Genomic DNA, 21,882 nt, shown 5'->3' with positions numbered 1-21,882 from the left:
TTCCTAATTCTGTCTCCTCGTATCTCTCTCTTCTCCTTCTTCCTAATTCTGTCTCCTCCTATCTCTCTCTTCTCCTTCTTCCTAATTCTGTCTCCTCCTATCTCTCTCTTCTCCTTCTTCCTAATTCTGTCTCCTCCTATCTCTCTCTTCTCCTTCTTCCTAATTCTGTCTCCTCGTATCTCTCTCTTCTCCTTCTTCCTAATTCTGTCTCCTCGTATCTCTCTCTTCTCCTTCTTCCTAATTCTGTCTCCTCGTATCTCTCTCTTCTCCTTCCATCTTCTTGTATCTCTCTCTCCTTCTTCCTGATTCTCTCTCCCCGTATCTCTCTTTCCCCTTCTTCCTAATTCTGTCTCCTCGTATCTCTCTATTCTCCTTCTTCCTAATTCTGTCTTCTTGTATCTCTCTATTCTCCTTCTTCCTAATTCTGTCTCCTCGTATCTCTCTCTTCTCCTTCTTCCTAATTCTGTCTCCTCGTATCTCTCTCTTCTCCTTCTTCCTAATTCTGTCTCCTCGTATCTCTCTCTTCTCCTTCCATCTTCTTGTATCTCTCTCTCCTTCTTCCTAATTCTGTCTCCTCGTATCTCTATTCTCCTTCTTCCTAATCCTGTCTCCTTGTATCTCTCTCTTCTCCTTCCTAATTCTGTCTTCTTGTATCTCTATTCTCCTTCTTCCTAATCGTGTCTCCTCGTATCTGTCTCTTCTCCTTGTTAATTCTGTCTCCTCGTATCTCTCTCTTCTCCTTCCATCTCCTTGTATCTCTCTCTCTCCTTCTTCCTGATTCTGTCTCCACGTCAACTTCTTAATCATCTTTGTATCTCTCCTCTCTTCTTGCAAATTTGATCTCCTTGTATCTCTCTGCCCTTCTTCACAATTTTGTCTCCCTGTATCTCTTTCCAATTCTCTCTTCCCTTCTCAATTCTGTCTCCTCGTATCGCTCTCTCCTTTTTTTCTAATTTTGTCTCCCCTTATTTCTCTCTTCTCCCTCTCCCCTTATCCTTTCTCCTTTTTCTTAACTCTTTCCCTGTATTTCTCTCTTCTTTCTAATTCTCTCTCCTCGTATCTCTCTCTTCTCCTTCCTAAGTTTGTCTCCCCATATCTCTCTGTTCTCCTTTTTCCTAAATCTCTTTCCCTGTATCTCTCTCTGCTCCTCCTTCCTAATTCTGTCTCTCCGTATATCTCTCTTCCCCCTTCGTCCTAATTCTCTCTTTCTCTCAGGTTGGGTTGTATCTCTTTCTCTTCTCCTTCTTCCTAATTCTCTCCCCGTATCACTCTCTCCCCTTCTTCCTAATTTCCCCCCGTATCTCTCGCTTCTTCTTAATTCCATCTCCCCGTATCTCTCTCTTCTCCTTCTGTCTCCTTGTATCTCTCTCTCCCCTTCTTCTCAATTTTGTCTCCTTTTCCTGATTCTCTCTTCTCATATCTCTCTTGTTCCTTCTTACCAAATCTTTCTCCCTTTATCCCTCTCTTTGCCTTCTCCCCAATTCTGTCTCCTCGTATCTCTTCTACCTCTTCCTAATCCTCTCTCCGTATCTCTCTCACCTTCTTCCTAATTCAGTCCCCTCGTATCCCCCTCTCCACTTTTTTTCAATTCGCTTTCCTCCTATCTCTCTCTTCTCCTTCCCCTCAATTCTGTCTCATTGTATATCTCTCTCTCTCCCCCTCTTCCTCATTCTGTCTCCTATCTCTCTCTCCCCTTCTTTTTAATTCTGTCTTCCTGTATCTCTTCTCGTTCCTCCCAATTCTGTATCTCTGTATCACTCTCTCCCCTTCTTCCTAATTCGGTTTACTCGTATCACTCTTCTTCCTAATTCTGGCTCCCCGTATCTCTCTGTTCTCTTTTTTCCTAAATCTCTTTCCCTGTATTTCTCTCTCCTTCTTAATTCCATCTCCCCTTTTCTCTCTCTTCTCCTCTCTAATTCCATCTCCCCATATCTCTCTCCTCTCCTTCTATCTCTCTCTCCCCGTCTTTCCAATTTTGTCTCCCCGTATTCTCCTCATATCTCTCACTACTTCTTCCTAATCCTAATTCCAAATTCTGTCTTCTTATATCTCTCTCCTCTCTTCTTCCAAATTCCGTCTGCTTGTATCTCTCTCCCCTTCTTCACAATTTTGTCTCTCTGTAGTTCTATCTTGACTTTCCTTTTCCATCTCCCCTTCTCATTTCTGTCTCCTCGTATCTCTCTTCCCCTTCTCCCCAATTCTGTCTCCTCGTATCTCTCTTCCCCTTCTCCCCAATTCTGTCTCCTCGTATCTCTCTTCCCCTTCTCCCCAATTCTGTCTCCTCGTATCTCTCTTCCCCTTCTCCCCAATTCTGTCTCCTCGTATCTCTCTTCCCCTTCTCCCCAATTCTGTCTCCTCGTATCTCTCCCCCTTCTCCCCAATTCTGTCTCCTCGTATCTCTCTTCCCCTTCTCCCCAATTCTGTCTCCTCGTATCTCTATTCTCCTTCTTCCTAATCCTGTCTCCTTGTATCTCTCTCTTCTCCTTCCTAATTCTGTCTTCTTGTATCTCTATTCTCCTTCTTCCTAATCGTGTCTCCTCGTATCTGCCTCTTCTCCTTGCTAATTCTGTCTCCTCGTATCTCTCTCTTCTCCTTCCATCTCCTTGTATCTCTCTCTCTCCTTCTTCCTGATTCTGTCTCCATGTCAACTTCTTAATCATCTTTGTATCTCTCCTCTCTTCTTGCAAATTTGATCTCCTTGTATCTCTCTGCCCTTCTTCACAATTTTGTCTCCCTGTATTTCTTTCCAATTCTCTCTTCCCTTCTCAATTCTGTCTCCTCGTATCGCTCTCTCCTTTTTTTCTAATTTTGTCTCCCCTTATTTCTCTCTTCTCCCTCTCCCCTTATCCTTTCTCCTTTTTCTTAACTCTTTCCCTGTATTTCTCTCTTCTTTCTAATTCTCTCTCCTCGTATCTCTCTCTTCTCCTTCCTAAGTTTGTCTCCCCATATCTCTCTGTTCTCCTTTTTCCTAAATCTCTTTCCCTGTATCTCTCTCTGCTCCTCCTTCCTAATTCTGTCTCTCCGTATATCTCTCTTCTCCCTTCGTCCTAATTCTCTCTTTCTCTCAGGTTGGGTTGTATCTATTTCTCTTCTCCTTCTTCCTAATTCTCTCCCCGTATCACTCTCTCCCCTTCTTCCTAATTTCCCCCCGTATCTCTCGCTTCTTCTTAATTCCATCTCCCCGTATCTCTCTCTTCTCCTTCTGTCTCCTTGTATCTCTCTCTCCCCTTCTTCTCAATTTTGTCTCCTTTTCCTGATTCTCTCTTCTCATATCTCTCTTGTTCCTTCTTACCAAATCTTTCTCCCTTTATCCCTCTCTTTGCCTTCTCCCCAATTCTGTCTCCTCGTATCTCTTCTACCTCTTCCTAATCCTCTCTCCGTATCTCTCTCACCTTCTTCCTAATTCAGTCCCCTCGTATCCCCCTCTCCACTTTTTTTCAATTCGCTTTCCTCCTATCTCTCTCTTCTACTTCCCCTCAATTCTGTCTCATTGTATCTCTCTCTCTCCCCCTCTTCCTCATTCTGTCTCCTATCTCTCTCTCCCCTTCTTTTTAATTCTGTCATTCTGTATCTCTTCTCGTTCCTCCCAATTCTGTATCTCTGTATCACTCTCTCCCCTTCTTCCTAATTCAGTTTACTCGTATCACTCTTCTTCCTAATTCTGGCTCCCCGTATCTCTCTGTTCTCTTTTTTCCTAAATCTCTTTCCCTGTATTTCTCTCTCCTTCTTAATTCCATCTCCCCTTTTCTCTCTCTTCTCCTCTCTAATTCCATCTCCCCATATCTCTCTCCTCTCCTTCTATCTCTCTCTCCCCGTCTTTCCAATTTTGTCTCCCCGTATTCTCCTCATATCTCTCACTACTTCTTCCTAATCCTAATTCCAAATTCTGTCTTCTTATATCTCTCTCCTCTCTTCTTCCAAATTCCGTCTGCTTGTATCTCTCTCCCCTTCTTCACAATTTTGTCTCTCTGTAGTTCTATCTTGACTTTCCTTTTCCATCTCCCCTTCTCATTTCTGTCTCCTCGTATCTCTCTTCCCCTTCTCCCCAATTCTGTCTCCTCGTATCTCTCTTCCCCTTCTCCCCAATTCTGTCTCCTCATATCTCTCCCCCTTCTCCCCAATTCTGTCTCCTCGTACCTCTCTTCCCCTTCTCCCCAATTCTGTCTCCTCGTATCTCTCTTCCCCTTCTCCCCAATTCTGTCTCCTCGTATCTCTCTTCCCCTTCTCCCCAATTCTGTCTCCTCGTATCTCTCCCCCTTCTCCCCAATTCTGTCTCCTCGTATCTCTCTTCCCCCTTCTCCCCAATTCTGTCTCCTCGTATCTCTCTTCCCCCTTCTCCCCAATTCTGTCTCCTCGTATCTCTCTTTCCCTTCTCCCCAATTCTGTCTCCTCGTATCTCTCTTCCCCCTTCTCCCCAATTCTGTCTCCTCGTATCTCTCTTCCCCCTTCTCCCCAATTCTGTCTCCTCGTATCTCTCTTCCCCTTCTCCCCAATTCTGTCTCCTCGTATCTCTCTTCCCCCTTCTCCCCAATTCTGTCTCCTCATATCTCTCTTCCCCTTCTCCCCAATTCTGTCTCCTCGTATCTCTTCTCCCTCTTCCTAATCCTCTCTCCGTATCTCTGGCTTCTCCTTTTTAATTCTGTCTACCCATACCACTCTCCCACCTTCTTCCTCAATTCCATCTCCTTGTATCTCTCTCACCCCTTCTTTTTAATTCTGTCTACCTTTATCTCTCTCTCCTTCTTCCTGATTCACTCCCCTCGTATCTCTCTCTTCTTGTTCTTCCCAATTTTGTATCTCTGTATCACTCTCTCCCCTTCTTCCTAATTCTGTCTCCCCGTATCCCTCTCTTCTCATTTTTCCTAAATCTCTTTTCCTGTATTTCTCTCTTCTCCTTCCTAATTCTCTCTCCTCGTATCTCTCTTTCTCAGGTTGTGGTGCATCTCTTCCTTTCTTTCCAGTTCAGTCTTGGTATTTTAATCCCTATTTCTCTCCTCACTCCCACTCTTCTATCCCTCTGCTTTGTCCTCTCCAGCCTCCATCCCTCTCCTCCCCCCTCCCCCCTCCTCCAGCTGATGTCAGATGTGGTCCTGTGGAGGGATGCAGCAGTGATGATGAGGAGGGTGAAGATGGCGCTGGCAGTATTCGGGTTTAGTCCTCTGTAGTCTCCCCAATGGAGGGAGGAGGGGGTGCAGTGGAGGATCCTGGAGGTCATCCCGTCTTGCACTTCGTCCAGCGACTCCGCCACGTCTTTGATGTTTGTGATGAGGATGCTGATGGGTTCATCAAGGTGGACGATTTCATAGACCTGGGCCAGCAATTCATCCAGGGGGAGGAGGTGAGGTTCTCCTACATCTCTCTCTCTCTCTCTCTCTCTCTCTCTATATATATATATTCTATGTAAAAACTGTTTATGAGGTATGTTCACATTTTCTGCACACCTTCACAATGGATTATAACCTTGGGTTGACCACCTGTGGTGTACATATAAAACTGTTCCTCCAATAGGTGGTGGAACAGAAGCCTTTTGATGACGTTGGTAGAATCACATAATTCAATGGAGACATCTGTAATCCTCATTTATATAAATGTTTTTGTATATGATATAAGGAGATTGTATACTCTGTCTCCATTGGTAGGATCACTTGTAGCTTTGGTGTAGCTTTGGAAGTCTCCACTTCTCCTCACATTATCTTTTCTTCTACATTCCTCCTGTGATGCCAGTCTGTGTGCCTTTTATACGTAGAGTACCATTCTGTATGCCAACAATCTATAGCTGTCTTTCCCAACCTTTTTTGCTTAGAAAAAAACCTTGAAATATTGTTTAGGTCTCCAAAACATCCCCTGGAAACCCCAGCTAAAACCAATTCATTAGTGGTCCATGGCAAGAATGTCCCTTACATTGGTGATCAATGGGAAGAATGTCCCTTACATTGGTGATCAGTGGGAAGAATGTTCCTTACATTGGTGATCAGTGAGAAGAATGTCCCTTACATTGGTGATCAGTGAGAAGAATGTTCCTTACATTGGTGATCAGTGAGAAGAATGTTCCTTACATTGGTGATCAGTGAGAAGAATGTTCCTTACATTGGTGATCAGTGGGAAGAATGTCCCTTTCATTGGTAATCAGTGAGAAGAATGTTCCTTACATTGGTGATCAGTGGGAAGAATGTTCCTTACATTGGTGATCAGTGAGAAGAATGTTCCTTACATTGGTGATCAGTGAGAAGAATGTTCCTTACATTGGTGATCAGTGAGAATGTCCCTTACATTGGTGATCAGTGAGAAGAATGTCCCTTACATTGGTGATCAGTGAGAAGAATGTCCCTTACATTGGTGATCAGTGAGAAGAATGTTCCTTACATTGGTGATCAGTGAGAAGAATGTCCCTTACATTGGTGATCAGTGAGAAGAATGTTCCTTACATTGGTGATCAGTGAGAAGAATGTTCCTTACATTGGTGATCAGTGGGAAGAATGTTCCTTACATTGGTGATCAGTGAGAAGAATGTTCCTTACATTGGTGATCAGTGAGAAGAATGTTCCTTACATTGGTGATCAGTGAGAAGAATGTCCCTTACATTGGTGATCAGTGGGAAGAATGTTCCTTACATTGGTGATTAGTGAGAAGAATGTCCCTTACATTGGTGATCAGTGAGAAGAATGTTCCTTACATTGGTGATCAGTGGGAAGAATGTTCCTTACATTGGTGATCAGTGGGAAGAATGTCCCTTACATTGGTGATCAGTGGGAAGAATGTCCCTTACATTGGTGATCAGTGGGAAGAATGTCCCTTACATTGGTGATCAGTGAGAAGAATGTTCCTTACATTGGTGATCAGTGAGAAGAATGTTCCTTACATTGGTGATCAGTGAGAAGAATGTTCCTTACATTGGTGATCAGTGGGAAGAATGTTCCTTACATTGGTGATCAGTGGGAAGAATGTTCCTTACATTGGTGATCAGTGAGAATGTCCCTTACATTGGTGATCAGTGAGAAGAATGTTCCTTACATTGGTGATCAGTGAGAAGAATGTTCCTTACATTGGTGATCAGTGGGAAGAATGTTCCTTACATTGGTGATCAGTGGGAAGAATGTTCCTTACATTGGTGATCAGTGAGAATGTCCCTTACATTGGTGATCAGTGAGAAGAATGTTCCTTACATTGGTGATCAGTGAGAAGAATGTTCCTTACATTGGTGATCAGTGAGAAGAATGTTCCTTACACTGGTGATCAGTGAGAAGAATGTTCCTTACATTGGTGATCAGTGGGAAGAATGTCTCCTTACATTGGTGATCAGTGAGAAGAATGTTCCTTACATTGGTGATCAGTGAGAAGAATGTTCCTTACATTGGTGATCAGTGAGAAGAATGTCCCTTACATTGGTGATCAGTGAGAAGAATGTCCCTTACATTGGTGATCAGTGAGAAGAATGTTCCTTACATTGGTGATCAGTGGGAAGAATGTTCCTTACATTGGTGATCAGTGAGAATGTCCCTTACATTGGTGATCAGTGAGAAGAATGTTCCTTACATTGGTGATCAGTGAGAAGAATGTTCCTTACATTGGTGATCAGTGAGAATGTCCCTTACATTGGTGATCAGTGAGAAGAATGTTCCTTACATTGGTGATCAGTGAGAAGAATGTTCCTTACATTGGTGGTCAGTGAGAAGAATGTTCCTTACATTGGTGATCAGTGAGAAGAATGTTCCTTACATTGGTGATCAGTGAGAAGAATGTCCCTTACATTGGTGATCAGTGAGAAGAATGTCCCTTACATTGGTGATCAGTGAGAAGAATGTCCCTTACATTGGTGATCAGTGAGAAGAATGTTCCTTACATTGGTGATCAGTGAGAAGAATGTTCCTTACATTGGTGATCAGTGAGAAGAATGTCCCTTACATTGGTGATCAGTGAGAAGAATGTCCCTTACATTGGTGATCAGTGAGAAGAATGTCCCTTACATTGGTGATCAGTGAGAAGAATGTCCCTTACATTGGTGATCAGTGAGAAGAATGTTCCTTACATTGGTGATCGGTGAGAAGAATGTTCCTTACATTGGTGATCAGTGAGAAGAATGTTCCTTACATTGGTGATCAGGGGGAAGAATGTTCCTTACATTGGTGATCAGTGAGAAGAATGTCCCTTACATTGGTGATCAGTGAGAAGAATGTCCCTTACATTGGTGATCAGTGAGAAGAATGTTCCTTACATTGGTGATCAGTGGGAAGAATGTTCCTTACATTGGTGGTCAGTGGGAAGAATGTTCCTTACATTGGTGGTCAGTGAGAAGAATGTTCCTTACATTGGTGATCAGTGAGAAGAATGTTCCTTACATTGGTGATCAGTGAGAAGAATGTTCCTTACATTGGTGATCAGTGAGAAGAATGTTCCTTACATTGGTGATCAGTGAGAAGAATGTTCCTTACATTGGTGATCAGTGAGAAGAATGTTCCTTACATTGGTGATCAGTGAGAAGAATGTTCCTTACATTGGTGATCAGTGAGAAGAATGCTCCTTACATTGGTGATCAGTGAGAAGAATGTTCCTTACATTGGTGATCAGTGAGAAGAATGTTCCTTACATTGGTGGTCAGTGAGAAGAATGTTCCTTACATTGGTGATCAGTGAGAAGAATGTTCCTTACATTGGTGGTCAGTGAGAAGAATGTTCCTTACATTGGTGATCAGTGGGAAGAATGTTCCTTACATTGGTGGTCAGTGAGAAGAATGTTCCTTACATTGGTGATCAGTGAGAAGAATGTTCCTTACATTGGTGATCAGTGAGAAGAATGTCCCTTACATTGGTGGTCAGTGAGAAGAATGTTCCTTACATTGGTGATCAGTGAGAAGAATGTTCCTTACATTGGTGATCAGTGAGAAGAATGTTCCTTACATTGGTGATCAGTGGGAAGAATGTTCCTTACATTGGTGATCAGTGAGAAGAATGTTCCTTACATTGGTGATCAGTGAGAAGAATGTTCCTTACATTGGTGATCAGTGAGAAGAATGTTCCTTACATTGGTGATCAGTGAGAAGAATGTTCCTTACATTGGTGATCAGTGAGAAGAATGCTCCTTACATTGGTGGTCCCAGTCTCCTCCATGGGCCATAATCAGTGGGTAGGAGGCCCTGGCAACAACCAATCAAACGGGTTGCATTTTGTAACCTCCTTCAAAAGTACAGCTGGTGGAATCTGAATGGAGATTGGGGACATCTTTCATACATGACCTTGGCTGGTCTATATGTAGAAGATCACATGTTGGCCTAAGTTTGGAGAGGTGTCAGGCAGTAGATATATAAAATGAAGGTGATGGGGAGATGCAGACAGATGATTCCTGTCCAGGAACACTATAGAAGAACACAGCTGACTGTCAGCCTACCATGGTGTGGGAGGACCCTCATATAGATGTGGAATATCTCTGGACGGAAACTTTTCTACGTTGACGGTTTTAGATAATGTTTCCTTTCCTATGATGGAGATGGCAATAACAAAACTGCTATAAAATTATGATGTAAAAACAACAACAAAGGAAAATTACCAGCTCAACTTACCAGCCAGCCTGCAAACAACCAAATTTTCCTGTCTAACAGTTCCCGTTAAATACCAGGGGTTTAGTTTGCACACATTTGCACATCTATGCGTAAGCTGCAGAGGTCACGGCACCCCAGTATTCTCTACAGTCCTAGCTCTATACATTTTGGGAGCCTCCATTATTATATATGTGCTCATACTATGGAGGCTCTCAAAATGTATAGAGCTAGGACTGCAGAGAATACTGGGGTGCCGTGACGTGGCCTCTGCAGCTTACGCATAGATGTGCAAATGTGTGCAAACTAAACCCCTGGTATTTAACGTGAACCGTTAGACGGGTCAGTTTGGTTGGTTGCAGGCTGGCTGGTAAGTGAGCTGGAAATTCTTTTGTTGTTGTTTGACATGCGTCGCCCTTCCATGCTCTCCTTGCTGTTAAGGCCAGTTATAGGTTGGGGCAGTTGCTGTTTGTTTGTACCATAGAATATTCTAATACAGCGGCCATGTGCAGGACGTGTGCGGTGAGGAAGGGTTGGAAACGGTGTCAGCCGGGGCAGATGGAGGCACAATATGGTCAGTGGTGAGATTGTACCATAAACACCAGACTGTTGTTGTGACAGCGCTGCTGCTGCGCATTTCCTTCTCCAATCTGTGTGAATGTGAGATGATAGACGAGTGTTAGTGGTACTTTACTGTGCGTCACATCCCATCGTGTGATGGAGGGAAAGATTTCCTGTTCATCAACTTATTCTGATGTCGCTGCACCCGGGGCCACCGCTCTCACCCTGTACACACAGGAAAGGACATAAAAGGCTCTGTACACCCGCTGTGCCCATTATGAGGGGTTCTCACCATCCCTGTGCTGAGTTCCCGGGTCTGTACACCCGCTGTGCCCATTATGAGGGGTTCCCACCATCCCTGTGCTGAGTTCCCGGGTCTGTACACCCGCTGTGCCCATTATGAGGGGTTCCCACCATCCCTGTGCTGAGTTCCCGGGTCTGTACACCCGCTGTGCCCATTATGAGGGGTTCCCACCATCCCTGTGCTGAGTTCCCGGGTCTGTACACCCGCTGTGCCCATTATGAGGGGTTCCCACCATCCCTGTGCTGAGTTCCCGGGTCTGTACACCGCTGTGCCCATTATGAGGGGTTCTCACCATCCCTGTGCTGAGCTCCTAGGTCTGTACACCCGCTGTGCACATTATGAGGGGTTCTCACCATCCCTGTGCTGAGTTCTCGGGTCTGTACACCCGCTGTGCCCATTATGAGGGGTTCTCACCATCTCTGTGCTGAGTTCCCGGGTCTGTACACCCGCTGTGCCCATTATGAGGGGTTCCCACCATCCCTGTGCTGAGTTCTCGGGTCTGTACACCCGCTGTGCCCATTATGAGGGGTTCTCACCATCCCTGTGCTGAGTTCCCGGGTCTGTACACCCGCTGTGCCCATTATGAGGGGTTCCCACCATCCCTGTGCTGAGTTCCCGGGTCTGTACACCCGCTGTGCCCATTATGAGGGGTTCCCACCATCCCTGTGCTGAGTTCCCGGGTCTGTACACCCAATGTGCCCATTATGAGGGGTTCCCACCATCTCTGTGCTGAGTTCCCGGGTCTGTACACCCGCTGTGCCCATTATGAGGGGTTCCCACCATCCCTGTGCTGAGTTCTCGGGTCTGTACACCCGCTGTGCCCATTATGAGGGGTTCCCACCATCCCTGTGCTGAGTTCCCGGGTCTGTACACCCGCTGTGCCCATTATGAGGGGTTCCCACCATCCCTGTGCTGAGTTCCCGGGTCTGTACACCCGCTGTGCCCATTATGAGGGGTTCCCACCATCCCTGTGCTGAGTTCCCGGGTCTGTACACCCGCTGTGCCCATTATGAGGGGTTCTCACCATCCCTGTGCTGAGTTCCCGGGTCTGTACACCCGCTGTGCCCATTATGAGGGGTTCTCACCATCCCTGTGCTGAGTTCCCGGGTCTGTACACCCGCTGTGCCCATTATGAGGGGTTCCCACCATCCCTGTGCTGAGTTCCCGGGTCTGTACACCCGCTGTGCCCATTATGAGGGGTTCCCACCATCCCTGTGCTGAGTTCCCGGGTCTGTACACCCGCTGTGCCCATTATGAGGGGTTCCCACCATCCCTGTGCTGAGTTCCCGGGTCTGTACACCCGCTGTGCCCATTATGAGGGGTTCCCACCATCCCTGTGCTGAGTTCCCGGGTCTGTACACCCGCTGTGCCCATTATGAGAGGTTCCCACCATCCCTGTGCTGAGTTCCCGGGTCTGTACACCCACTGTGCCCATTATGAGGGGTTCCCACCATCCCTGTGCTGAGTTCCCGGGTCTGTACACCCGCGGTGCCCATTATGAGGAGTTACCACCATTCCTGTGCTGAGTTCCCGGGTCTGTACACCCGCTGTGCCCATTATGAGGGGTTCTCACCATCCCTGTGCTGAGTTCCCGGGTCTGTAGACCCGCTGTGCCCATTATGAGGAGTTCCCACCATCCCTGTGCTGAGTTCCCGGGTCTGTACACCCGCTGTGCCCATTATGAGGGGTTCCCACCATCCCTGTGCTGAGTTCCTGGGTCTGTACACCCGCTGTGCCCATTATGAGGGGTTCCCACCATCCCTGTGCTGAGTTCCCAGGTCTGTACACCCGCTGTGCCCATTATGAGGGGTTCCCACCATCCCTGTGCTGAGTTCCCAGGTCTGTACACCCGCTGTGCCCATTATGAGGGGTTCTCACCATCCCTGTGCTGAGTTCCCGGGTCTGTACACCCACTGTGCCCATTATGAGGGGTTCTCACCATCCCTGTGCTGAGTTCCCGGGTCTGTACACCCGCTGTGCCCATTATGAGGGGTTCCCACCATCCCTATGCTGAGTTCTCAGGTCTGTACACCCGCTGTGCCCATTATGAGGGGTTCTCACCATCCCTGTGCTGAGTTCCCGGGTCTGTACACCCGCTGTGCCCATTATGAGGGGTTCCCACCATCCCTATGCTGAGTTCCCGGGTCTGTACACCCGCTGTGCCCATTATGAGGGGTTCTCACCATCCCTGTGCTGAGTTCCCGGGTCTGTACACCCGCTGTGCCCATTATGAGGGGTTCTCACCATCCCTGTACTGAGTTCCTGGGTCTGTACACCCGCTGTGCCCATTATGAGGGGTTCCCACCATCCCTGTGCTGAGTTCCGGGGTCTGTACACCCGCTGTGCCCATTATGAGGGGTTCCCACCATCTCTGTGCTGAGTTCTCAGGTCTGTACACCCGCTGTGCCCATTATGAGGGGTTCTCACCATCCCTGTGCTGAGTTCCCGGGTCTGTACACCCGCTGTGCCCATTATGAGGGGTTCCCACCATCCCTGTGCTGAGTTCCCGGGTCTGTACACCCGCTGTGCCCATTATGAGGGGTTCCCACCATCCCTGTGCTGAGTTCCTGGGTCTGTACACCCGCTGTGCTCATTATGAGGGGTTCCCACCATCCCTGTGCTGAGTTCCCGGGTCTGTACACCCGCTGTTATGAGGGGTTAATTTTGTTTATTGAAAAATCTTACAAACAACAACTTATATACAATAAAACCATAATAAATAAATAAAACATATTTACAAAATAATTGAATATGATTCTACAAAACAAGAACATAATAAATGGTACAAACCAAATTGCACACAACACAATCCCTATGGGAGAGCCAGACTAAGGAACATCACCGTCACCATGCATGGAGCCTTTTATCAAAAATAGATTTCATCTTGAAAATCTAGGGGAGTGAATCAAGAATACAAATAAAAAGCCGCACACCCCGAGATCAACAGGCAGCAGCTACAGAGTCCTGATATTCCTGCATGCCCTTATCCAGGCCTCCTGCTGCCACCTGCCTTTCTCAAGACCCCGAATCTTCCCAACCTCACCCAGAATGTCCTGCACCACCACTTCGACAGGGAGGATTTTACTCCGTAAGGATACCTGACACCGTGCACTCCACGTGAAATAACGGACTACTAGACTAACTAAAAAAAGTGTTTCCAAATCATAATCCCGACGAGTCTGGAATGCCCCATACACCCACTCCGCATAACTCATATGGGGGAGGAAGGGTACACTCAGAGCCCTCCCCACCCTCTTGTACACCTCTATATTAAAAGGGCATTGAAGTAGAAAGTGATCCATGGACTCCACCACTCCTCCACACTCCACTCTCGGGCAGCCCCGATCACTCATGGAAAGAAACTTCAAGTTGCCCTTCACATATAGTTTTCCATGAAAGGCAAGCCAAGCCTGATCCCTAAACTTCATTGGGATTCTCTCCAAATTAATCAATCGCAAACCCACCCCCAAAACCAGGCTTGGGCAATCCCTCAAGGCCAGTGGCTCGCAAAAAGCAGAGCTCATGATCCGCTTCTCAAGAAGTTTCCTTGGAAGAGATCTGACTTCTCCTGCTGTTACTTGCCACTGCCGAAGCATTTTCAAACACGGGGCAACATAAGCCGGGAGCTGTTCATGCCTGACCCTCAGGCTTTTCACTGGCCCACCATTTTCCCAGTCTCACAGAAAGGGCCTAAACCAGGACCGGAAAATACCAACCCACCCAGGCGGTCTCTCTGCCAACATGTTACCAAGATTGTACTTCACAAACATCAGAGAGAAAAAGACTACAGGGGTGACCATCCCTAGACCACCCTCCCGCCTAGGAAGGTAAGTCACATTCCTTTTGACAAGGTTTATTCTGTTCCCCCATAACAGCTGGAAGAAACAACTATAGATCCTGGTATAGAGAGAAACTGGCAAAATGCAAACAAAACTGACATACAGAAAAATCGGAATCAGGTAAGTCTTGATCAGATCAACCTTTTCCCTCAAGGAAAGCTGCCAACCTTTCCAGCTTGCCACCTTGGCATCGGCATTCTCCAGCCTGTTCACCCAATTTGCATGACCATAGTCACCTGGGCCAAATTCAATGCCTAAAACTCGAATTTTTTGTTGGGGCTCCGGGAAATCATCCGGGAGAACAAAGCTCTCACCTTCCACCCCCATCCAGAAAGCTTCACACTTGTCCTGGTTGACCTTTGAACCTGATGCCCCTGCATACTGCCCTATCACTGAGACCACCTCCTGCGCCTCCCCAGTCCCAGAGATAAAAACAGAAACATCATCAGCATAGGCCACAACCTTCAAAGGAGGCTCACCAGTGATGCCCAAAAGGTACCCCACACAAAGGTCCACTCTCTAGCCTTCTAATGAAGGGGTCGATTGCAAACACATATAGCAGAGGACTCAATGGACACCCCTGACGCACACCCGAGCCGACCGCAAAGGGCTGCCCGACCCAACCATTAACCAGAGGAAAGCTTTCAGCCCCTTTGTACAAAATCTTGAGCCAATCAATGAAACCCCCCTCCAGGCCATATTTGTCAAGAAGGAGCCACAAGTACTCATGATTAACCCGATCAAAGGCCTTAGCCTGATCCAATGTCAGCAAAAATTTACCCCAACCAGCAGCCCTACAACGCTCCAAGGCCTCCCGGACAGCTAACACCGCTGAGAAAGTGCTTCTACCTTGGACCGAACAGTGCTGGTGACGGGATAACAAACTGCCCACAACTGGTGATAATCGCCAGAAGAAAATCTTTGCCAGTATCTTTCTATCGACATTAAGAAGGCTAATGGGGAGCCAATTCCCAATCATGGAAGGATCTTTACCCTTTGACAGAAGGATCACTGCAGATTGCCTCATGGGGGGAGGGAGAGAACCCTCATTCAAACAGCCATTAAAAACCTCCGCAAGGTAGGGAGCCAGGATCGTCTTAAAACATTTATAGAACTCGGCTGTCAGACCATCTGGCCCTGGCGTTTTCTTGATGGCTAGTTTATCAATAGCCTGGATTACCTCATCTGCAGTGATTTCATCTGTTAAATTATAAGGGGTTCCCACCATCCCTGTGCTGAGTTCCCGGGTCTGTACACCCGCTGTGCCCATTATGAGGGGTTCCCACCATCCCTGTGCTGAGTTCCCGGGTCTGTACACCCGCTGTGCCCATTATGAGGGGTTCTCACCATCCCTGTGCTGAGTTCCTGGGTCTGTACACCCGCTGTGCACATTATGAGGGGTTCTCACCATCCCTGTGCTGAGTTCCCGGGTCTGTACACCCGCTGTGCACATTATGAGGGGTTCCCACCATCCCTGTGCTGAGTTCCCGGGTCTGTACACCCGCTGTGCTCATTATGAGGGGTTCCCACCATCCCTGTGCTGAGTTCCCGGGTCTGTACATCCGCTGTGCCCATAATGAAAGGGTTTCCCCCATCCCTGTGCTGAGTTCCCGGGTCTGTACACCCGCTGTGCCCATTATGAGGGGTTCCCACCATCCCTGTGCTGAGTTCCCAGGTCTGTACACCCGCTGTGCTCATTATGAGGGGCTCCCACTATCCCTGTGCTGAGTTCCCGGGTCTGTACACCCGCTGTGCCCATTATGAGGGGTTCCCACCATGCCTGTGCTGAGTTCCCAGGTCTGTACACCCGCTGTGGCCATTATGAGGGGTTCCCACCATCCCTGTGCTGAGTTCCCGGGTCTGTACACCCGCTGTGCCCATTATGAGGGGTTCCCACCATGCCTGTGCTGAGTTCCCAGGTCTGTACACCCGCTGTGCCCATTATGAGGGGTTCCCACCATCCCTGTGCTGAGTTCCCAGGTCTGTACACCCGCTGTGCCCATTATGAGGGGTTCTCACCATCCCTGTGCTGAGTTCCCAGGTCTGTACACCCGCTGTGCTCATGAGGGGTTCTCACTATCCCTGTGCTGAGTTCCTGGGTCTGTACACCCGCTGTGCCCATTATGAGGGGTTCCCACCATCCCTGTGCTGAGTTCCCGGGTCTGTACACCCGCTGTGCCCATTATGAGGGGTTCCCACCATTCCTGTGCTGAGTTCCCGGGTCTGTACACCCGCTGTGCCCATTATGAGGGGTTCCCAGCATTCCTGTGCTGAGTTCCCGGGTCTGTACACCCGCTGTGCCCATTATGAGGGGTTCTCACCATCCCTGTGCTGAGTTCCCGGGTCTGTACACCTGTCATTACAGGGACTCCTCAGGGTGTAGGTAGGTGACATGATGTAGGTGACATTTCAATGTTTCTAGTAGGAAGGTGATAAGGTCTGGCAGTGTTGTGGTGGGATTGTCACCTGGCTGTGATGACCAGGTGATGAAATGTTGGGTAAACCGGCATTGGGGGCCTCAGGAAATGTCAGTGCTCAGTCGCTCTTCTCTATGTATGGACTCTGCACAGTAGCACTTACCTCGGTGAGGTGGGTGGGACGGTGGAGATGGGATATTTATAGAGGTGACAATGGAAAAAGCTGAAGAACCAAAACACTGAACTCATCATCTGCTGAGAATTAAGGAGAATGGTTGCTAGGCAACAAGGCAGCATGTCTTTAACTCTCAGCTTCCTGGACGTGTTTTTGCGGCATGAGATCTGGAGACGTGTCCACTAACAGTATATATATATCTGTGTGTGTGGGGGTCACCCTTCCCCCCAGTGATACGGCTCTCGGGTTAACAAATCTGACTGATAGAAGAAAATGTCACACTCTTGTTGGCAGGATGGATAAAAGTATTCAAATTCAAAAATATCCAACACATTCCCGAGGTCACCCTTCAAATATTCTGGAGGTCACCCTTCATCAAATATTCCGGAGGTCACCCTTCATCAAATATTCCGGAGGTCACCCTTCATCAAATATTCCGGAGGTCACCCTTCATCAAATATTCCGGAGGTCACCCTTCATCAACTATTCCGGAGGTCACCCTTCATCAAATATTCCAGAGGTCACCCTTCATCAAATATTCCAGAGGTCACCCTTCATCAAATATTCCAGAGGTCACCCTTCATCAAATATTCCGGAGGTCAACCTTCATCAAATATTCCGGAGGTCAACTTTCATCAAATATTCCAGAGGTCACCCTTCATCAAATATTCCAGAGGTCACCCTTCATCAAATATTCCAGAGGTCAACCTTCATCAAATATTCCGGAGGTCACCCTTCATCAAATATTCCGAAGGTCAACCTTCATCAAATATTCCGGAGGTCACCCTTCATCAAATATTCCGAAGGTCAACCTTCAAATATTTCGGAGGTCACCCTTCATCAAATATTCCGAAGGTCAACCTTCATCAAATATTCCGAAGGTCAACCTTCATCAAATATTTCGGAGGTCACCCTTCATCAAATATTCCGGAGGTCAACCTTCATCAAATATTCCGGAGGTCACCCTTCATCAAATATTCCGAAGGTCAACCTTCATCAAATATTCCGGAGGTCACCCTTCATCAAATATTCCGAAGGTCAACCTTCATCAAATATTTCGGAGGTCACCCTTCATCAAATATTCCGAAGGTCAACCTTCATCAAATATTCCGAAGGTCAACCTTCATCAAATATTTCGGAGGTCACCCTTCATCAAATATTCCGGAGGTCACCCTTCATCAAATATTCCGGAGGTCACCCTGCATCAAATATTCCAGAGGTCAACCTTCATCAGAAATTCCGGAGGTCACCCTTCATCAAATATTCCAGAGGTCAACCTTCATCAAATATTCAGGAGGTCACCCTTCATCAAATATTCCGGAGGTCAACCTTCATCAAATATTCAGGAGGTCACCCTTCATCAAATATTCCAGGGGTCACCCTTCATCAAATATTCCGGAGGTCACCCTTCATCAAATATTCCGGAGGTCAACCTTCATCAAATATTCCCGGAAGTCACCCTTCATCAAATATTCAGGAGGTCACCCTTCATCAAATATTCCGGAGGTCAACCTTCATCAAATATTCCAGGGGTCACCCTTCATCAAATATTACGGAGGTCACCCTTCATCAAATATTCAGGAGGTCAACCTTCATCAAATATACCGGAGGTCACCCTTCATCAAATATTCAGGAGGTCACCCTTCATCAAATATTCCGGAGGTCACCCTTCATCAAATATTCCGGAGGTCGCCCTTCATCAAATATTCCGGAGGTCGCCCTTCATCAAATATTCCGGAGGTCGCCCTTCATCAAATATTCAGGAGGTCGCCCTTCATCAAATATTCAGGAGGTCGCCCTTCATCAAATATTCAGGAGGTCGCCCTTCATTAAATATTCCAGAGGTCACCCTTCATCAAATATTTAGGAGGTCACCCTTCATCAAATATTCAGGAGGTCACCCTTCATCAAATATTAAGGAGGTCACCCTTTATCAAATATTCAGGAGGTCACCCATCATCAAATATTCCGGAGGTCACCCTTCATCAAATATTCCGGAGGTCACCCTTCATCAAATATTCAGGAGGTCAACCTTCATCAAATATTCCGGAGGTCACCCTTCATCAAATATTCAGGAGGTCACCCTTCATCAAATATTCCAGAGGTCACCCTTCATCAAATATTCAGGAGGTCACCCTTCATCAAATATTCCGGAGGTCACCCTTCATCAAATATTCCAGAGGTCACCCTTCATCAAATATTCCAGAGGTCACCCTTCATCAAATATTCCAGAGGTCACCCTTCATCAAATATTCCAGAGGTCACCCTTCATCAAATATTCCAGAGGTCACCCTTCATCAAATATTCCGGAGGTCACCTATCATCAAATATTCCGGAGGTCACCCTTCATCAAATATTCCGGAGGTCACCCTTCATCAAATATTCCGGAGGTCACCCTTCATCAAATATTCCGGAGGTCACCCTTCATCAAATATTCAGGAGGTCACCCTTCATCAAATATTCCGGAGGTCACCCTTCATCAAATATTCCGGAGGTCAACCTTCATCAAATATTCAGGAGGTCACCCTTCATCAAATATTCCGGAGGTCACCCTTCATCAAATATTCAGGAGGTCACCCTTCATCAAATATTCCGGAGGTCACCCTTCATCAAATATTCCGGAGGTCACCCTTCATCAAATATTCAGGAGGTCACCCTTCATCAAATATTCCGGAGGTCACCCTTCATACAGTCAGGCTTCGATGAAGCTCAGAAATCCCCGACACGTGTCAGAGTTTTTGTTTCTTTGGTTGAGATGAAGACATTTTATCTGGACTGACCACAACAGAGAGGGGGCGGGGAATAAAGAAGAGGAGATGGTGATGGAGAGGGGGCGGGGAATACAGGAGAGGAGATGGTGATGGAGAGGGGGCGGGGAATACAGGAGAGGAGATGGTGAATGAAGGAGAGAAGACGGCTAAGGAGAGGGGGCGGGGAATAAAGAAGAGGAGATGGTGATGGAGAGGGGGCGGGGAATACAGGAGAGGAGATGGTGATGGAGAGTGGGCGGGGAATACAGGAGAGGAAATGGTGAATGAAGGAGAGAAGACGGCTAAGGAGAGGGGGCGGGGAATAAAGAAGAGGAGATGGTGATGGAGAGGGGGCGGGGAATACAGGAGAGGAAATGGTGAATGAAGGAGAGAAGACGGCTAAGGAGAGGGGGCGGGGAATAAAGAAGAGGAGACGGTGATGGAGAGGGGGCGGGGAATACAGGAGAGGAGATGGTGATGGAGAGTGGGCGGGGAATACAGGAGAGGAGATGGTGATGGAGGGGGGGCGGGGAATACAGGAGAGAAGATGGTGAATAAAGGAGAGGAGACTGTGATGGAGAGGAGGCAGGGAATAAAGGAGAGGAGATGGTGAATGAAGGAGAGAAGACGGCGATGGAGAGGGGGCGGGGAATAAAGGAGAGGAGACGGTGATGGAGAGGGGGCGGGGAATACAGGAGAGGAGATGGTGAATAAAGGAGAGGAGACGGTGATGGAGAGGGGGCGGGGAATAAAGGAGAGGAGACGGTGATGGAGAGGGGGCGGGGAATACAGGAGAGGAGATGGTGAATAAAGGAGAGGAGACGGTGATGGAGAGGGGGCGGAAATAAAGGAGAGGATACGGTGATGGAGAGGGGGTGGGGAATAAAGAAAAGGAGATGGTGATTATTGGAGAGGAGACCTTAAATATTGGAAAGGAGATGGTGAATGATGTAGAGGAGATGGTGAATATTAGAGAGGTGATGGTGAATATTGGAGAGGAGATAGTGAATAATGGAGAGGAGACAGTAAATATTGGAGAGGACACAGTAAATATTGGAGAAGACACGGTGAATGATGGCGACTAGATGGTGAATGTTGGAGAGGAGATGGTGAATAATGGAGAGGAGACAATGAATATTGGAGAGGACACAGTAAATATTGGAGAGGACACGGTGAATGATGGAGCGGAGATGGTGAATGTTGGAGAGGTGACAGGGAATATTGGAGAGGGGACAGTGAATAATGGAGAGGAGATGGTGAATATTGGGGAGAAGACGGTAAATAATGGAGAGGAGATGGTGAATATTGGGGAGAAGACGGTAAATAATGGAGAGGAGATGGTGAATATTGGGGAGAAGACGGTAAATAATGGAGAGGAGATGGTGAATATTGGGGAGAAGACGGTAAATAATGGAGAGGAGATGGTAAATATTGGGGAGAAGATGGTGAATATTCGGGAGGAGACGGTGAATCATACAGGGGGCTGCACATACAGGGGGTTCTTCCAAAGAAGTGGCGTTCTTAAAATAAGTGGCACTTCTGCTCTTGCTCCATCCATCTGAACATTTTCTTCTCTCTTCACAGGTAATCTGTGTTTATATTCCCATGTCCTGCAAACTGAAAATTGACTGACCGCTTATATACATTTTTGGTAATCTGTTTGTCACCGCTGTCTCAACTACATCTGTAGCCATGCTCACATTATTTCAATGTTTATTTAGCCATTAAGTCTTACCTAAATTATGGGTTTCCTTATCTTTACAATTTTGGCCTTTTAGTCCCCTTGCAGTTTGATTGTGGTGTGAAAGTTATGCCCTGCTTGCTGTGTTCCTAATATGCCCTCCTAATTGATTAATTGCCAGATTCCATCCACACCCAACACACAGTATATAACAAGGCCTTCTTTACGGGGGAACATACAGGGGGCTGCACATACAGGGGGTTCTTCCAAAGAAGTGGGGTTCTTAAAATAAGTGGCACTTCTGCTCTTGCACTTCAGCGATTTGCACAAAGCAAACCATAGCAGATTGCAGGTGATCTCATTTTCATATTATCTCTCCTTCTCTGAAACATGCTCTCTTTACCTCTCCTCCTCTTCACAATTGCAGCCTCTCTCCTAAAGCTCTCTTCTCTACATCCCTCTGCTCCACCACACAATCTGTACATATCACCCTCACTTCTCCCCTCCCCCTATTACTGCACTCATCACCTCTTTCTAACTCTAAGCCCACTTGCTAACATACCCCCCAGGATACTGAAGCATGTCCCCTCATACAAATCATATTCTCATATTACCTCCCTCACTCT

General features: G+C 47.1%; 1 protein-coding gene across 2 annotated transcripts in view; it reads left to right on the top strand.

The window, feature by feature from the left end:
• The first annotated feature begins 5,041 nt into the window (after nucleotides 1–5,041).
• RAB11FIP4 (RAB11 family interacting protein 4) overlaps nucleotides 5,042–21,882 on the top strand; it is a 92,991-nt gene continuing 76,150 nt past the window's right edge. For both annotated transcript variants that reach the window (XM_073607102.1, XM_073607101.1), the window contains exon 1: nucleotides 5,042–5,338. In XM_073607102.1, coding sequence (XP_073463203.1) covers nucleotides 5,174–5,338 — 165 coding nt within the window. In that variant the 5' untranslated portion in view covers nucleotides 5,042–5,173. The remainder of the gene's footprint in view (nucleotides 5,339–21,882) is intronic.

Source organism: Aquarana catesbeiana, linkage group LG12 (genome assembly GCF_042186555.1).
Source record: "Aquarana catesbeiana isolate 2022-GZ linkage group LG12, ASM4218655v1, whole genome shotgun sequence".
NCBI lineage: Eukaryota > Metazoa > Chordata > Amphibia > Anura > Ranidae > Aquarana > Aquarana catesbeiana.
The sequence above is the reverse complement of the archived record's forward strand: the minus strand, read 5'-3'. Positions and strand labels throughout refer to the sequence as shown.